We start from the raw sequence: 18,442 nt of genomic DNA, 5'->3' as shown, positions 1-18,442 counted from the left end.
AAAATGGATACATAAAAGAAGCCATTCTTCTGTCTTATACAGCTGGTCTTGGGCGAACTGGCACACTTATAGCCTGTTATATTATGAAGCATTACCGGATGACAGCTGCTGAAACTGTTGCCTGGATTAGAATAAATAGACCTGGTTCGGTGATTGGACCACAGCAGCACTTCCTGATGGAGTAAGTAGATTGGCTAGGATAAATAATTTTGAAAACAGATCTAAATGTTTTTCTCTTCTTTTATTGCACTCTTTATCATCCTTGGTTTTAATTTGTTACTTTGCTTTTTTTTTTTTTTTCCTTTTTTGCATATCATGATAGGAAACAGGCAGAACTTTGGACAGAGGGAGATATTTTCCGTGCAAAGCTGAAGGAAAACCGTAACATTGCTGTAACAAAAATCCTGTCAGGAGTAGATGATATTTCAATTAATGATGCAAAAAACAGGAGAGCCAGCCGAAAGGAGATTGAACTGGTAACTGTCTGAACATAGTGCTGTTGTAAGAGAGGTTACTGCTGTTGAGGATCTCTTAGGTTCTGAGCAAACTTGTGGGTACAGTATGTTACTGGACTCTTCTTGTACATTCCCATTCTGTACCAAGAGAATTGGGGGCAAAAAAAGTATGGTCAGCAAGTATGAAAGATGAAATGCAGTGCACACATGAAGTAAGGGTATCCTTACCGTGCTTTAGTCTTGTAATTCAGTCGATATTAGAACAGGCAGGGACTCAAGATCTGCAGTCAGAAATGCTTTGATTTAATTTTGGATTCTCTTTATTACATTACCATGTGTGCTTTTGGGGAAGGGATGAAGAGCTTTTTGCTTTTTTTAGTTTCTAAGTAATTACAGATTCTGTAATACTTTTTTGTGCTGGCTTTTAAAACACTGGTAGTGCTGTTTTCAAAAGGCAAATGGAGGAGGAGAGAAATGCTGTGGCTGAGTGAAGATTGTGCTGTACCTAGCAAAGGTTTGGGATGTGTTTCCACTATTTTAAAGGTAGATAACATTCCAATGCATAAAATACATGACCGCTTAATAGTTTACAGCTTGAAAAGCAGCAGCTAACAGGAAATAAAATTATATGTATGCAGGTGAAATTGCTTTCATTTTACGATGGAAAACTTTCCTCCTGTTGAGATAATTCTGATTTTAAGACTTAAAATAAGGTTAACTCTTAAATGTTTAAGTATATATTTTAATTCTTGGGGTTGGGGTTGGGGGGGTGTTTGTTTTTTAACTTTATCCAGTACAGTGATGAAGACGAAACAAACTGTGTAACACAAGGTGATAAACTTCGTGCTCTGAAAAGTAGAAGGCAGGCAAAAGCTACAACCACATCTCCACTAACGTAAGTCAGTTTCTGCATGTATAAATGCCAGAAATATTTTTACCCTTTTCTCGTGGACTTCTTTTAATCCCTACAAGTTTGTTGGTAAGGCATTTTACACTCATTTAAAATCAGCAGGAGGTTCACTGTTTCTCTGAAGGCTTGATGAGTGTTTAGGAGGCAGGAGAGTTTGGTTAAAGAACTATATTACTCAACTTTTAGTTTGCTGTTTTGTTTTTCAATTCCACTGCTTTGTGCTGTACAAGTTCCCACAGTACTTCCGAATGGTATAGATTTAGTTTAATTACAAACATTCCCTTGTCCTTCCTACGGTAGTATAAAAATGGAAGAATATCAGTCTATACGGTAGTGTTTGACTGGCTGGAATAAGGTATGCACTTGTTTTTGAAGTAAGGTCAGCTACTTGAAAAGAAGAATTGAAAGAAAATCTTTAGCTTTGTTTGATTTCCTCTTCCTTGGAGAAGAATCTTCCCTAAATCCTGCGGGCTTTAGGAGAATGACTGGTAGATTTGCAAGGCAGGGAGTAGCAGTATTTCACTACATAAATTTGAAAGGAGTGCAGTTCTATCAGGGAGCCTGGTATGCTGGTCTCTTTATTTGTTGGGTAAGTAATGCAACACCACCTGTAAAAGAAAGTTCATAGTCGCCTTTACATCTGTTGTAGCTTGTGGCAACTGCAGGCAGAATAATCTTCCGGCTGGCCTTACTTGCACTACAAGAGAATATGAGAGTTGCAAGATATATCTGAGATTTCTTTTGATTGCTGGGAAATGAATGACTCCTGCTGTCAGATTTTAGCAAGTAATACAACTCCAGAATCACAGACCAAAGACAACTTCGGTTTTATTAAGCTGTCTTTCTATAGTGGATGACGTTCCAAAGTTCATAGCTAGCTTTTGGCCTTTTTTGTTTTATTTTATTTTTAGACCAAACCTTTCTTTTACTGAATATTACATTGCAGTAGCTATGCTTACAACAGGGGAAAAGAAACCCCACTACCACCAGCAACAAAAGACAGGTTCTACAGAAGACATACGGCATTGCCCGACTTTTAGAAAAGCAAGAGGTGTGTAGTAAATATACACTGAAAGTGCAGGGATATGCAGCAATGTGTGAAGGTTTCTAAAGACATAGGAATTCTGCATTTGTTTTAAGAAGTCTTTTTTGTTCATGCTCATCATTTACACAGGCAGTTGTATAATAAAGAACGTATTCGGACCAAAGCCCATACTGAACCAAAATAAATAAAATACACCACCTCAGTTTCCTTCAAACGGTACAGTAAAAAGCAGCCAACTTGCACATAGCCTTAGTTTCTACTTTGTAATTCTTTCTCATACGTGTACTTTAAGTATACGTGTACTTTAAGTCACTTAATGCAGTTTGTGAAAGATCTCATTTACTGTATGTTCCATAGAAAAATACTGACTGTAAGATACAGTCTATTCATAGCCGTTGTGCTAATATGCAGAAAGTCTAGCAACTGTTAAAATTCATGAAGCATTCTGCGTCACTGCTTTAATTAAAGCAACTAGCTAGTTTGTATTTCTGTAGAATTAAAATAAATCAACTACAGCTTATAATAGTCTTCCATAGTGTGCATTGTGGCTAGAAGAAAAATTCTCTGAATTGCATTTTCACAGGAGTTTGAACTGGCCTCCTCTTCTTCTCCCAAAATATTTGTGTAGTTTGCAGCTTGTGCTGAAATAATGTGGTGAAAAATGTATAACTTTTTACACTCTCTGAATTATTATTCCTAAAACAAAATGCCACGAGATATATTTAGCTGCCTTACTTGAGTTAGGAATCTTCCCTACCTGAATAGCTGTCAGTCTCTTTTCCTTTTAGTTCAGACTCTTAATAAATAAATAAATAAATAAATAAATAAAATTATTCATGCCGTGAAAATTAATTTTATCTAGAGAATCAGAAACAGACTTCTAAATCCTCTATGTAGATTTATTTCAGAGAAAAAACAAGTAAAATAAGAACACGAGAAGCTGGTGAGAGCTAGAGGCATTACTCCGTTTAAGTCACAAGGGATTTGTATTAAACATTTGTTAATATTGGCTGAAGTTGGCTGTATAAATTCTCTGTCTTGATGAATGGATGCTTTCTATATATATGTTCTAATAAGCAAGCTGCACCTTTGGCAAAGGGATTACTGAATTATTTTTTGCTATTTTGAATACAGGAAGGTGATATATCCTCGCCATCTGGATGTTTTGCATTAATTGTTTGGTTTTTTGTTCCTAGAAAAACCAGTCTGGCTCTGATTTAATGTTTTAGTATTAAAACACAAGATAGTGAAGTAGAATCTACGAACAAGCTGATCGAACTGCGTTCTTAAATAAGAGATGGCAACAAGTGGTCAGAGATACACTGCTGTAGAGTGCATTTATTTGTGAAGGAGTGGTGTAGACTTGCTTTGGAATAGAAGACTTCAGTGAGGATGTCAGAAAAGTTGCTTTATGTTGATTCCAGTAACACACAGATAGTCTATTTGACAAGTCATGGTTGCATGGAGCTGATACAGCCACAGGAAATGAGAAAATGCTTGGCAAAGATTATAGAGCAATATGCTTTTAAGAAACTTAAAACAAGCTAAAATGCACCAATAGCTTTTGCTTTTGAATTTTTGTTCATCTTTTCCTCCCCCTCCAACCCCTTTTTTAGATGGCTCCTAGCTATGCTGGTGTCTACACTGTGTAGCATTGTCATCTGGTGGATTGTATGTGGCTCCCTTCTTCCCAGCCTGCTATTCTGTCTAGATGGTTTAAGAACATAGTAACCATCAGGACCCCCTGAGAGAGAGCCACTGTGTAAGTGTCCCATTCCATTTCTCTACAATAGCTCACGCTTTCTGTCTAGTATGTCTCATAAATGCATGCTCTCATATCATGTTTCTTACTGGCTTTGTTGCAAGAGTAAATTTCGCTCTCTCGCACTTTTGTCTTTTTGTATATATGATTTGGAATAACAGTGATTTTTATGGCTGGCTTGCAATACAAAACGTGCAGAGCATTTGTAATTAGGATACTTCATAAATTTGAAGCCTTTCATTTCTGTATGCTCTTGCAAATAATCAAAGCTATATTTGTAAAAAGGAAAGAATAGTGTTTTAAAATTGATCTCATCCTTTGCATATTGCAAATGAAGAAGTTAAATCCAGTCTTGCTTCGAAATTCATTAACTTGCAAAGGTGCTTAGTTTCCCAAAGGATGGTTTTACCCTTGCGATAAACCGCGAATTAGAACTCAGAAATGTCAGTAGGTCTTCGGTTTTTGCTAGGATATTATATTACTGTGCTGTAAGAGGCAGTAAAACAGGACAAATGTGTTTTTGTTTTGGGTTTTTTTTTCTCTAACATAATGGAAGACAATGCAGGTTGGTCAAGGCACACATAACACTTCTTCACCTAGGCAATCTGGCTTCATCTTCTTTTGTTCTTAATTGTTTTTCATAGGGCTTTATGAGACTAGTTTAATCCCTTCTTTCTGTTACTTAGATTCAGGAGCTGATTAAATCATTACAAACATATTACTACCATTTTCACTTTTTCTTCCCCCTCGCTTTTGTCAGAGTGGCTGCACAGATTGCTGTGCCTAGCCTCCGCTGAAGAGGTGGGTTTTTCCATCAAATGGTGACTTTCATCTTTTGGCCAAATAAAACTTCAGCAGTACACAAAACTGCCTGGCAAACCAAACTCTCCTTTCTCTTTCTCTTTGCTGCCCTACCTCTATGGGGGGGGGAGGAGTTTGTTTTGTTTTTCCTTTCTTCCAGATTGCCAACAAGCAAAATGGTTACTATGGGAGCATGCTTGAAATGTCAGTGCTCTCAGAGGGAAAAAGAAATTGGTCAGAAAGTGTTTTACATCAGAGTGATAAGTAAGAAAAGGCCTTCTCCCTGCCAGAACTTTAGAGTTAAGAATTCCTATCCTTCTCTTCGGCCTTGCAACTTTTTATTGCCCACACCTCTAAAAAGCAAAGAACTCTTCCTCTAAAGTAAATGATGCAATAACCAAAAATGAGAATTGGGGAACTTGGGGGCAATTTAGTTATCCTGTTAACTTTAGCTGAGATCATCTGGTTCTTTTTTGTTTTTTGTTTGTTTGTTTGGGTTTTTTTGTTTTTGAGGAAAAAAGAAAGACTTAAAGATCAGTTGGGTTCTTTTTCTCATAGGTACCTACTTTGTCAAAGAACGTATTTAGACAAGAGGCTTGTTTCCCAAGTTTCACACTGAATTTAGCAGTAGCTTTCGTCTCAATATTTTATAGAATTCAAATGTCAGATTTCTAAACACAGACTAAAGAGCAAAACTTAAAACACTGTTCAAAAAATGAAACAATCTTTCCTTTTGTTTTCCTGAATTGTAAGGTGAACTTCACTCAACTGTCTTCCTTCCTTTTAACATGTCTGTGTTCTATCTAAAAACTCCCTTGCTAGAAGGAAGGAAAAAAAGACTTTGATGTTGGTAAATTCGTCATTATACAAGCAATTGGGATACTGGTGCTGCCACCTCATATCCAGGACTGATTATCATATGGTGTTTGATGGGAAGGGAAGAGAAAACAAACAAAAAAAAACAACAAAAAAGCTAAATTAATGTGTTCCGTACTGTACGGCTAGTGTCTCTTGCATATTTGAAGAGACCAAATTATCAGTCAGGATCTCTTGGGCAGCCAGGTAGTGCTGTAGACTGAAGCCCTGTAGGCGAAAAAATATCAGTCATTTGTTGGTTTTTGGGTGACTTGAACAGCGGCAGGTGTCCAAGCATTTCGGAGGAGGGTGGCCTGTTTTCCTAAAAATCATGAGGTGACTAGGGAGAAAACAATATTGCATGTGACAGCCCTCATATAACAGATAACCTTGGTAAGAATAAAACTTCCATCAGGAGATGAGAGAAGATATGGTCTTGTGTAACCTCTCTTCCCCTCACCCCTCCCAATGACACTGCAATCAACTGACTTTTTAAAAAACTTTTGATACGCATTTATTTCTCTCCAGAGCATATTATCCTGTTGGCTTTCCAGGTTTTAGGGGGTTTGTGGTTCTTGTCTTGGGTTGTGGTGTTAGGATTTTTGTGTCATGTCCCTCTTATTCACTCCCACCCCTCCCCGAGTTAACTGATGAAACAAAGTTGTGAAGCTATTTAGAAGATAGTTCCTCTGACCTGAACGCTGTTCCACATAAGCAGGTTTTGATTTGTTTGAAGGCCAGTATATTAGACTGAATAAGAAAGCAGTGTGTGAATCAGTACGGTGTCTGGGGAATGTGTTAGGTTCAGAACTACGAAGAGATGCTCCCACTACAGATTAACTGGAAATGAAAAATTCTTGGGATGCATGGATTACCTATTTTAGCAGTATACATATTATAATATCTTGTAGCATGCATTCAGGAGACTTTCTGCGTTTTTTTGGGGGGGGTTGTTTGTTTTAATCATATCTCATTAAGATAGGATATTCAATATACAGAAAGGTTTTCTTTCTACTGACATTTCTGGTTGTTCAGTTGTACAACATGACATGTCATTTTACTTGCACAATTTCAAAGCAGTAAGGTAGGTGTCCTAAGGATCTCATCCTTGTCTTATATAGTGGGGGATTTTGCGGGTGATAAGCTTTTAGGAGAATTTCCTCTACTGTGGCCTCATCTCATGTTCACCACAAAACCTAGCCGCTGCTATAAAGTGAGGCTACTAGTCTCATTGTGTGTTAGATAAAAATCCCATATATTAAACCTGGTTTCTTCACTTAATTTACCTTATAAATGCCTGGAAAAACATTCTCTAAAGGCCTTAATGGCACTGTAGCTGCTCCTAAGCTAACAGTTGTTAGGCCAGAGGACAGCTCTGGGTGTTTAGTTGCAATGCTGCATCAGACACTGGTATAAATGAGAACTTGTCTGTCTTCCCTGAGGTGCTACAAGCCTTGCAAGTCTGGAATTTTAGTCCGATTTAAACAACCCTATTTGAGCATTCAGCAAAGTGGTCATGTTTTGTTAACAGGGATTTCAGTTAGTCTTTACTCTTGGAGTAGCTGTGTGATGTTTTATATCGCTTACAAGTGAAAATGCCATAGCAACTAAAGAGCAAGTGACACTAAAGGTTCTACTATGCTCCAAGCTGGCTCTTAGCTGACCTGTAAAGCAGCTCCTTCTCTCCCTGCCCTCTGGTAAATACAGGAGCGTTAAGAGGAGGATGTCATGGCTGGAACAGTGGAATTGTATACGGTGACAGTTCTTCTTAGTCACCTTCCCATTTAGAAATTTTTTTAATTTCTGCATTTGCTCTGAACACAAAATAAAATTCTGTGGGAAGTAAGGACCTTTGCTTGAATCTCTGTGTTATGTTGATAAGATGAATATTCAAGTGTTTTTGCAAGAGAATATCATAACACTCTGTGGTATTTTAGCTCATATTAGATGGCTGTGGGGGATTAAGCCCTGTGAACTGACATCCTTTCTGAACTTCTAGTATCTGGGAAGAATGCATACTTTTAAGAGAAACGATTGGATCAGGCTCCAATAATATTTGCTTTGTTTTATATATATGCATATGCATATATATATAAATTGAGTATGTAATTTATATATACATTTATTTTTCTAAATAAATTTTATTAGATTATTTTTTCAAACATGTAACCTTGAAAAGTATAAAAGCCAAGAACCAAGACTTTATGAAGACAAATTATTTTGATTTGGATCTGGTGTTTGCTACATTTGAAAATGCTGCTGCTTTCCAGACTGAATACATAACTGAATTTCTGTATATTTCTCCATGTAGTGAGTGTAGAATAGGATTGTAAAGTGTGACCAAGTTAATTTCCTGTACCTTGCCTTATTGACTGAGATATTGCAAAAATTCTACAGCTTTTTCTGTAGTGAAGCAGTATTAGAGGAATGAGAGTCCCAAGGAAAGAGATTGCTTGTGCCTCTTAGCACATATTCAGTGTTAAATTTAAGGAGAAAACATATTTCTTCCATGTTTCTGTTTCCACAAGCACTAATAAACCAGCATGTGACATGATTTGGGCATACTCATATTTCAATGATTAAACGTGACAGGATTAGCAGGCTTTGGATCCGTACATTCATTCAGTCCTCGAAGTTGCTGGTGGCACAGATAAAAAAGATACAACACCAGGCTCTTTTGCTGTTGGTATTATTTCCAAAGCTTAGTTCAAAGCGCAAGAGCCCAGAATCTGTTCATGTTGTATGACGATCATGGCAGTGAAAAGAGAATTGTTAACATTAAAACTTGTTAGAATTGCTTCGTAACAGCAGTAGAAGTTATAAAGTGAACTTTAACGTTTTGAACCATTTTACTGGTTACCATAGATTTTTGTTAGAAGAACCTGTGTTGTCTACTGAATTATTCTATAATTTTGAAGGTATCTGTTATTTGGTTTTCAGCTTCACAAATAGCTGATTAAGTTAAATACATTTATGTTCCTCCAATTTTGTCTATGTTGTGTTTACAGTAACACTCGCCTTGCCTTATAGTAGTCCTTGCAACAGCGGTCTTATATTATCTTGGAGGAAGAGAAGATTGTTTGGTTTGGACTTCTTACAGATTAAGTTACAAGATTTTGCAAGTCTGAAATATTAAAAGAGATTTGTTCAAATAGAAGTTTAAAATACTTCAGCTTTGTGGTTCTATAGTCACCTGTTTCCCGAACAGTCTAGGAGTAGGGGGTAAGCAAGGTTACTGATCAGCTTTACTGCTGCAGAATGGAGTACAGAATGGATTTAAAATTCAGTTGTGTTACGTCAGGCACGTTTGCAGATTCTTTCTGTCACTAGTTCTCGTATCAGACCTATCTAAAACAACAATAGGTTAAGGCTTTTTTTTTAATTTCTGCTTTCAGTAATTGCCTTTTGAAAGGAGAATCTGTTTTGAAAATACTGACTTTTTTTTTCCCTCCTTGTGTGCCAGTCCACTTCCTTGCTCTGAAATTCCGTATTTTATATTCATATCTAGGAGTCTTTGAAAACAGTGTTTTTCAGAGTATTAAGCCACCAAACTACAGTTTATATAACTTAATGAAGGCTTTGATTTTCAATCTAATACAGTCTGCTGACACAGATGGACTCAGTGAAGCTGATGAAAATTAGAGTGCTAATAACTCTGCATGAGAGAAAAGAACAAATTTTTAAATTACATGAATGTCTTAAATGATGCATATTTTTATAGCTGGAAGCTTACACAGATAGAATGACTAAGAAAATAGACCTATACGATGTTGCAGTAAATAGATATCTGTGAATACCATTGACCTGTTGTCAGTTTTATCTCCTTAGTACGATAATTTTACTGCAAGTATATAGGAATACAAAAGATGTTGTCTCCATACAAATCAGTTGGCTAGTGGCTAAAAATATTGATTTATTTGCATTTCACAATCTCTAGTTCTTTCGTTAGTCATGCTGACACTAGGATCTGTTTGTCCGCCTGTTTAGGGAGTAGTCAGTACATCGCTGTAGGGAAGCTGTTGAGCACAGCCGGTGTGAAGCTGGGTTTTAAGTGTGGCGTGATCATTCTCTGTTGGAGCAAAATGCTGGTGCATTCCATGTTTTTCCCAGCTTACTGTATTTCAAGGGAATTTTTCATGGTTGATGATGGGACATTTAGACTCTGGTCCTCAGGAACTGAATTACTTTTTCTATATTTTGTTTTTTAAATTCCTTTTTAGGTCAGTCTGGAAAATAACATTTGTTTTTGTTGCATCCTTCAGATTTGCTCTTTTTTTTTCCTTTTGTTGCAATATACTTAAAATATGTTTTATAGGGTTTTTTGTCTTCCAGAAACCTAGAAGAAAATCCCAAACTATTATTTAATCTGTTTTTTGAAAGAGAAAAAAAAATTAATAAAACAACTTGCATTAACTTCATTCCTACAAGGGTATTATAAAGAGAAGGCCACATGCTTCAGGCAGAACTGTTTGCTTTTTGGAATGATTAGTGGAAAGCCATGTGATATTTGTTAGCTCTGCTACAACTGTGATATCCTCTTTTCACTGTTTTTCTAGAAACTTTCAGGTTATATAATCTTTCTTTTTTCCTACTCTTTTCAGAGTAATTCTACAGTCCAGTGTTCAGAAAACTAAAACCTCTGAACCTAGCATTTCTGACTGTACAGACATTACTAAAAGAACTACCAGGTCTGCTGCAAGAAAAAACAGTTTAAAAAGGTGAGAGTTACCCTCTTTAAAGATCCAGACACCATTTTCTAGATAAATACTTTGAGTGGGTGTATCCATTACTGCTAGGGGCTTTTGCCCCAGTTCAACACCTTCTCCTAGTAAGGAGAAGCGAGTAACACTTATCTGTTTTATGTCATGTACTAAGACTATCTGGAGCTTTAAATCTCATGTCATTTGTTTATGTTGCCGAGTCTTTCAGCTTTCAGGATTTTATATTGTGATTTCTAATGTGAGTAAGAATGACTGGAGGGTGAGGGATTCAAATAACGCAAAGCTATACTTTACCAAATCCCTGCCTGGAATAAGAGGACGAAAAGTGGTTCACAGCATTGAGCAAAGTATTAGTACTTCAAGTCAAAACCAAGAGGAATTAGATGGACAACTGAAATGCAGGCAAAAGAACAATCTGGCTGTGGATACTGGAAAGGTGAAGTGTAAAAGATGTGGATGTATATATTGGTATGAGATTGAGAATGAAGAGCAGCTAGAAATCTGAACTAAACCGGTGCCGTAAAGCTTAAGGAAATGTATAACTTGGATGGATTTGTGCACGACTGAAAGCGCGTTTTGGCCAGGAAGCATGTAGCCACGCTGCAAGCGTATTGCTTCTGCAGATGCTGGTGGGTGTGGGGGTGTGGGTGTGGGTGTGTGCGCGCGTGCGCACACACACGTGTCTCTAAAGCTGTCTTACGCTGTAGGTCAGATCTCCCAGGCATTACCAAAGAAGAGCCTGAGGGTCTAGCTTTAATCTTTGCTTGCAGTCCTAGATTAGGAGAATATAAACACCACTATTTCCTTCCTGGTGTTGTCTTGCTTTCATGTGTGCAGACATCAGTACACTACAGAAAAGTTATGCTAAACTGGCAAATGCCAGATAAGCAGATTTAAGGCCTATTTTAAATGAAATGGCATAACACAATTTCTGAGCAGTTTCCAGTTACAAATGACAAGAATTTTTTTTGTGCTTATAGTGAAGAACTTTCAAACAGGTCTATCAGGTACTGAAGAGAAACTTCTTTTTGCTGAGAAGACTAAAAGGTGGCAAATAAGCTTTTTTTTTTTTTTTCTTCCCCCACAGAGCTTTTTTTTCCCTCTGTCTTCATCCTCTTTTGAAGATAACAGGAGTTACAAGAAGTCCTCTCTATTGGGCAGTGGAAACACTGTATTTAATAGCAGCCTGTAGGGATATGCTAGTCAAAGACTTCTTAACAGCAGCTATATAAATTATCTTTTGATTCATATAACAATTTGTGTAAAAAAAAAACAACCACACACACACAAAAACAAACAAAAAAAACCCACAAAACCACACCTCTTTTTCCTGAAATACATGTTTTACTAGAACCTCAAGTATTTATGAGCGTTTTCCTGATCTGTCATCTTTTTGCACTGTTTTTACCACGTCAGTTTTGGTCCAGACTGACTGCTGTGATTCTGGCTGCTCTTCTTTTTCTTCATGCCTCTCCCAGTTTTAAGGTCCTTGCAACTCTTGGTAGCTGTATACATGTGTATGTGTCATTGAACAGACATGGTCAGTTCCTGGAAAATGCACTTTGGAGTAGATGTTTGTGTTGTGAGAGATGAGAATACCTATTCTTAGGAGGAAACAACATCCCTGTAATTATTTTGTGGAAAATTTCAAATACTTTATAAAGTATGTGATATTTTAATGTGTTTTCTAAAACTTCTACCCCACATTTCATTCCATATACTGTTTCTTTTTCCAGCTTCTGAGATAAAACAATTTCAGTCAATTTATGCTTGGATCCTGTCATCAAGGTTGTCTTAAATAGTTATGTCATGGTTCTGGAGTTCTTAATTTCCTCTCATCTGAGAGGGCTAATTGGTTGCAGGTCCTTCTAAATAGTATTTGAGTACGATTGTACAGTTTCATGGACTTAATGCATTGCCTTCCTGTTGTCCTATTGGTGTTCTTTTATTTTCCCTGTAGCATTTGACAAAACCCTCACTCCATTTTTTAAGCCTAGCTTTTTCTCTTTTTATCTGAGGTTTATTCAGATTTCCTGAAGTGTATTGTTTGTGTAATCCTGTAGTGCTCAAACTGATTTATTCCCATTCAAATGTAGTGCAAGGTAGAAGAGAATAACTGTATGTATTCTTAGAAAGTTGAAGTCTTGCCCTAACCCAACATCTCTCTTTCCTCAGGACCCTATTACCTTCTCCAAACCTCTGGTGTTACCATCTACCTTCGTTCTTTTATTTTCTTTCTGATGGGTTCTAGTGGAATCATCTTTCAGTATTTTTATATGAATCTAATTTGATGCTGTAGCTCATTTTAGTCATGTCTTACCATAGCTGAATCACATTTGTGATCCTTCCTAGCGCAAGATCATCCAGAGTTCATCTGCCATTTCATCCTCCAGACAGAGTGTATCCAGAACGATTCTTATCTTCAGCCAGAACAGCCATTTACAGCTAAAATACTCTCTTCTGGTTTTGCAAAGGAATTTTAGGGAGTTTCAATCCCATTTATAATGTTCAGTGCATTTCCTTTACAGAACATATCTAGATGTCAGCTGCTATCTAAGAAAGATAGCACCGGTGGACATAATTAATACATAATGTCTTGTGACTGAAACAGCACAATCATTGAACGGCAGAAGGTCACATTACTAGAGCATTCTCCACAGTCTTTTTTCTGTGGATGCCCTTTCTCTAAGTCTTGTTTCTCCAGCTGTGTGCCTTGTAAATATGCTACTTACTGAGAAGTCAGTTTGTATTTTAACAATATACGTGCACTGGATCACTCTAAGAACAAATGCATTACTTTTCCTCTCCTTTTTTTTCTCTTCATGTTCTTGCTATTTAAGCACTTGTAGTAGGTAGAACAATGTGCTATCTCAACTGGAAAGTGAGTAGGATGGAAGTAGAAGCCCAAAGTCTTAACCCTTAGCATAAACAAGCATCGTCCAGTTCGATCCCAAAACACTTGGAAGATTAGCATGGCATCCTCCTTTTACAGCTGGATGAGTAGAGATACCTAGCAAACCCACATCTGTGCTGGGAAAGGAAACCTGTGTGTCTCAGACAACAGGGTGTTCCCTTTCCATAGATACCCAATAAATCTCCAAACCAGCTGAATCACAGTACGACACAAATGAAACTGTCTTTCCTTTGTTATTGCACACTACAGAATTAGGATTGTGTCTATAACGAGTAATTGATTAGAAATGGGACTTTGGTGACGGGATTTTGGTAGGTAGTGGCACTCAGTGGACTGAAGATTAGAGTTTTACAGAAAAAGAAGAATCGTTTGTTACTCTGGGAGAAGGAAGGAAAATGTATGAAAAACTGTATTGTGTAGATTCCTTTACTTCTTTTAGCCAGAGAGGTATATCACAAAAACTAACAAGGAGGAATACGCCTTGATAATCTAATATGCTTTTGCATTGCTGGGAATTGTAAAGAAGCCTTCTGCTCCGTTGTTTAACTGAAAATAGCCTGCAGCATTTCAGAGCTTTGTCTATGTGTAATCTAAATCCAGCTTTAAAAAAATTAATATTTCTTTACTATTCTTTCTACTTTTCCTACAGTCTGATACCTCAGAGGGAGAGAAGGAAAAGGAATGCTTTACAGCAAATGCGCTTAATGAAATTATGGTACTTTGAATCCTCTGTTGCTTTTCTGAATGAAACTGAGCCTTTTCTCGTATTGTCTGTAATCAGACCGATCTGTGCTTTCTTTACAACTGATACTGCTTTGTTCTTGAATGCAGTGAAGTTTGTTTTCTGTTTCTTTCTTTGAAGTATTGTTGGCTTATTTTACATTGCCAGAAATGTTTGCTTGAAATACTGGCTTTTGAGAATATATTTAACTTTTTTTCCTCAAATATATGTTTTATCATTTCAGCAGCCAATCCGTCCCAAGGACTAGAACAGTATTGCGTTAAATTTCAAATAAGCAACCAGTGTTGAAGAGAATATTCAGGAATGAAAGGGATATCACTAGAAAGGACTTAATGCAATTCAAAAAAGAAGATGTTTTGGCTTCATTTTGCAGCAAAGATTAAACAGAAAATCTTGTCTGATTTGTAGAATAAAATGAACTGTCAACATGCTTAATAGACAGCTTCCTAATGTGCTAAACACTTCCTCAAACAAAACCAACAAAATCTGACTGTGTAAATTTAGACTCAGGTGTAAATACCTAAGCTCTCTATTATAAAGAGGGCTTGCTAGTACAAATGATGCATGTGTATAAATTGTGATGGCAATCACTTAGTTGCTGAGCACCAGAAGTGAAAAGAGGGTGGGAGCTTTTAAAATATTAAATCTGTGTTGTCCATTCAGATTGGGCTTGGGCTGAAGTCTCCAATAGAGAGTGGAACTCAACTGCAAAGTCTTTATTCTTATAGTGTGGGTACTCTCCTATGTTAATTGGCTGTCCTTTCTTATTTTGTATGAAGTTTTTTTATGAAGCTGTCATGTTGAGTATATAAAGTAATTATCATCCACCAAAGAGTGCTTTATTTTCAAGGATTGTGTATTTTCTCTTTTAAACCTAACTAAAAGCAATTAACTTGTTTTTAATAGTAACAGGTTTTCAGTTGTTCACAAACTAATGGCTGTTTTAACTAGTTGTAATTGCTTTAAATCTGGTATGATTGTAAAGGGGAGGAAAAAGAGTTTACCATTTAAAGCAGTGCTATTATATTGAAATGTCACTATTTCCTTTCCTATTTACAAGCGTTTTTGCTGAAACTCTATACTGTACCTAAAAGGTAAGAAATTTTCCCCAGGTTTTATTGGTACATTTGGTAACATCATTGGATGTCCCTATTAGCTTCCTTTGAGACACTAGTGAGTGCAACACACAGAAAAGGAAAAAATAAGATTGCAGAACCACTGAAATGGGCAGTGGAACTCAGGGACAGGTATAGTCCATCATGTTAAAACAAACTGTTTCAAAACAAGTGTTTAACATCTGACTAACGCTTCAAAAACTACAGCTTACCCCTGTTAAAAAGTCTGCGTAGTTTTTAGAGGAATCTGTTGAGACTTAAATTTTCTCCCACTACAAGACTATCTTCAAACACTGGCAGCATTTTTCCCTACCCTTTTTCACCTTGTGAAAGCTGCAGGCTTCATCCTCAATGATCAATCCTTGTCTGCCAGCTTTAAGTTTATACCTGCACATCCCTCAGACTAGATCTGTTACCACATAGCCTTAAGTAGAATATACTTATCTAATGATTTGGTGACAGTTGTGTTAGGGAGGAGTAGAAATGGAGAAATCTGAAATGTTTTAGCAATAGACTACTATCTTAAGTTTTTAAAGATAGCTCTAGATATAAATGACTTCTGCAAGGGGGGAGATTTTCTTTCTATGAATGTGAGTGGGCAAATTCAGTGACTAGTTCCAATATATTAATTTTTAAAAAAATTAAGATTTCTAGTAGCAGGCTGGTGGTTTTTGAATGCGAATAGGAGAAACACACACTGGCTTGAATACATCTCTTTGATTAGGCAGAACATCATGAGTTGGAAGGTGGACAGGGTGTGGAATACATGTGAGGTTACAGGTAGGATCTTTGAATTTGGATTCTCTTCAACTTTGCAAATACAAATACAAAGAAAACAAAAGGCTTGTATGATGCAAAAAGAACAAAAGAATCAGTGAGACTTGGAACCAAAATCCTTCTTGTTTTCCCTTAATCTTTACAAGAAGCACCTAAAAGAAAGGGACAGAATTCACCCTGCTATTGGATTAAAGCTTCTTGGCTTTTTTTTTCTTTTTTTTCAAATGAGCCATTTGCCCCAAAAGCTGATCTCTCTGTGACCACAATAGTAGGTATGTTGTGTAAAAGTAAATCTATGTATTTGTTGTTAAAAATTCTTATCTTGGAAATTGTCAGTGAACTTACTGACAAGTCTTAATAGGCAGAAGGAAAGGATAAAACCAGTAAGGTGGGAGGATGAGAGTCAAAACAAGAAAGATTTAGTAATATTTAGTCTTTGGCTTGCCCTTCCTCTGCTGCTGCTGCTTTGATATGTAGAATTTCTGCTAACTGAGCGCAAGGGATTTATAATACTGTGATATTTGCAAATATTGGATGCAGCAGTAACAAATATCGTATTTGGATCAAAAGAGTTAAATAATAGTAATCTGCAATAAGTATGCTTTTCTTGTTCTGAAACTAATTCTGAGAATCTGTATTTTTACCTGCAAATAATCAGGTTACTCCACACCCCTTCCACATACCTATCCCCAAAAATGAACATTGGGAGGAAAAAAAGAAAAACCAACAGCACCTTTTAAGTAACCAGCAGAACCATTAGCACTTTCAGGTTTATCAGAAATAAATTTGCATTAAAAAAATGCATAAGAAACACTAACTACAATAGCAACTGTAGCTAAACCAAAACTGCATGTTTGGCATGAATGTGTTTCAGGCTGCCATTTCCACCATTGTCTGTCTTACCAGAAACATAGGAACGTCAACTGGCATTTTACATTTGAATTCTCCAAACAGCCTTATATGGAAAACTAATCCATTACCTCATTGTGTCCCATCTAATTGCATTGCTTAATTTGCACTTTTGAGTTTTAATACTTTGTCTTGCATTTTTATTACACTGCACCAAAGCTGTCTTAAATACAATTATAAGGAGTGGGCATGGGTGAGGAAGTCCTTGGTTTCTAGGTCTTTCTTGAGTTGTAAAATACTGTGTGCCAAAGGGAATGTGTGTGCAGCAGCTGTTTTGGAGGTACTGCATGGAGTTGCTGAAGAAAGTAAGTTATTTCTGGTGTCATCACTTAACACTTTTGGTTAAACTTCTAATTCTTCCTCCTCTATTCAAATTCATAGGGGGGAGAGATTCTCCCTTGATCTTCTACTCAAATGCTGCAGTATCTTGGGTCAAATAGCTGAATTCCATCAGCATCAGTAACTTACACAAAAGTTAAGCCCAGACCTGTCTTTTTGCCCCCGTTAGATAATAGAGGAAGTGCTGCTGTTTTAAAAACAAAAATTAAGATTTGTAGACTCATGCATTAAATGGGAAAAAAGAGTGGTATTCACCGGTTTGTTGCACTGCAGTTTTTATATTAATGGTTTGCAGACTGTTTGTCTTGTGTAAACTCATGTACAGACTATCAAGTTCTAAAATTTGACTAATCAGTACTGTTCATCCTGATTATTTTTAAATTGTATATTTCTAATCATATTTTTTTAACTTGGATTGAGTGACAGAATGGGAGTTTATTTTGCTGAAGGTATTTTTAAGATAAAGCTTCATATTATCTTGTAATATTAAGTAGTTCAATATGCATTTGTCTCTCATTTGAAAATACTGCATATTGTATCTGGTTTTATACCAAATATTGAATAGTAAGAATTGTAAACATGAATTGTGTAAAATTAAAGATAATAATCAGAAGCTTGTTTTCTCACTTTTATTTCCAGCATTCTAAAAAACCCAGAACAGAAGACATATTTGTATAGGTAATTTCTATGACACTTTATTTTTTTAAGAGCACATATGTTATGAGTTAATCTCACCTGCCTGAGAACCTTTAATTAAAGCACAAATCCTTAACAGATGCACCTTTTCTAATTTCAAAAATAAGTAACATGTGGCTCCACACTTCAGGGGACTGCCTTTGGAAAAGGGGTAATTGTATTTGAATTATGGGGATACTATTAACCAGTAAAATAAAAAAATAAACCAAGAGAGACTCACACACCATGGGGCAAGCTAGAACAACAGTGTTCTTACACTTCTTCCTCTGCAATTCCGTAGCAGTCATTTTTGGAAACTAGTGAGTTGTTAAATGCTACCATACCCTGATACTTACTGTGCAACTAAATTCTCAGAAGTGAGAATCTCCTTTTAGGAACACTCTTTTTGCATAAGAAGAAAT

The 18,442-nt window shown here is 36.6% G+C and overlaps 1 protein-coding gene across 5 annotated transcripts in view; it reads left to right on the top strand.

Annotated features, from left to right (window-relative positions):
* LOC135325137 (dual specificity protein phosphatase CDC14C-like) overlaps positions 1-17,958 on the top strand; it is a 46,019-nt gene extending 28,061 nt beyond the window's left edge. Inside the window, exons 10-15 of one of the 5 annotated variants that reach the window (XR_010386326.1) lie at positions 43-181; positions 323-476; positions 1,250-1,350; positions 4,027-4,172; positions 10,430-10,546; positions 14,429-14,489. Coding sequence is in view for 4 of the 5 variants with exons in the window: in XM_064502773.1 (XP_064358843.1) it covers positions 43-181; positions 323-476; positions 1,250-1,350; positions 10,430-10,546; positions 14,113-14,178; positions 14,429-14,468 (617 nt within the window). In the remaining variant the exon portion in view is untranslated. Of the gene's footprint in view, positions 1-42; positions 182-322; positions 477-1,249; positions 1,351-4,026; positions 4,173-10,429; positions 10,547-14,112; positions 14,179-14,428 lie in introns of all 5 variants that reach the window. The other 4 variants (XM_064502773.1, XM_064502775.1, XM_064502776.1 and 1 more) reach the window with 4 other exon arrangements.
* Positions 17,959-18,442: the final 484 nt, after the last annotated feature.

The sequence above is a fragment of the Dromaius novaehollandiae genome, chromosome Z (genome assembly GCF_036370855.1).
Source record: "Dromaius novaehollandiae isolate bDroNov1 chromosome Z, bDroNov1.hap1, whole genome shotgun sequence".
NCBI classification, from domain to species: Eukaryota; Metazoa; Chordata; class Aves; order Casuariiformes; family Dromaiidae; genus Dromaius; species Dromaius novaehollandiae.
This window is presented reverse-complemented; position numbering and strand designations above follow the sequence as displayed.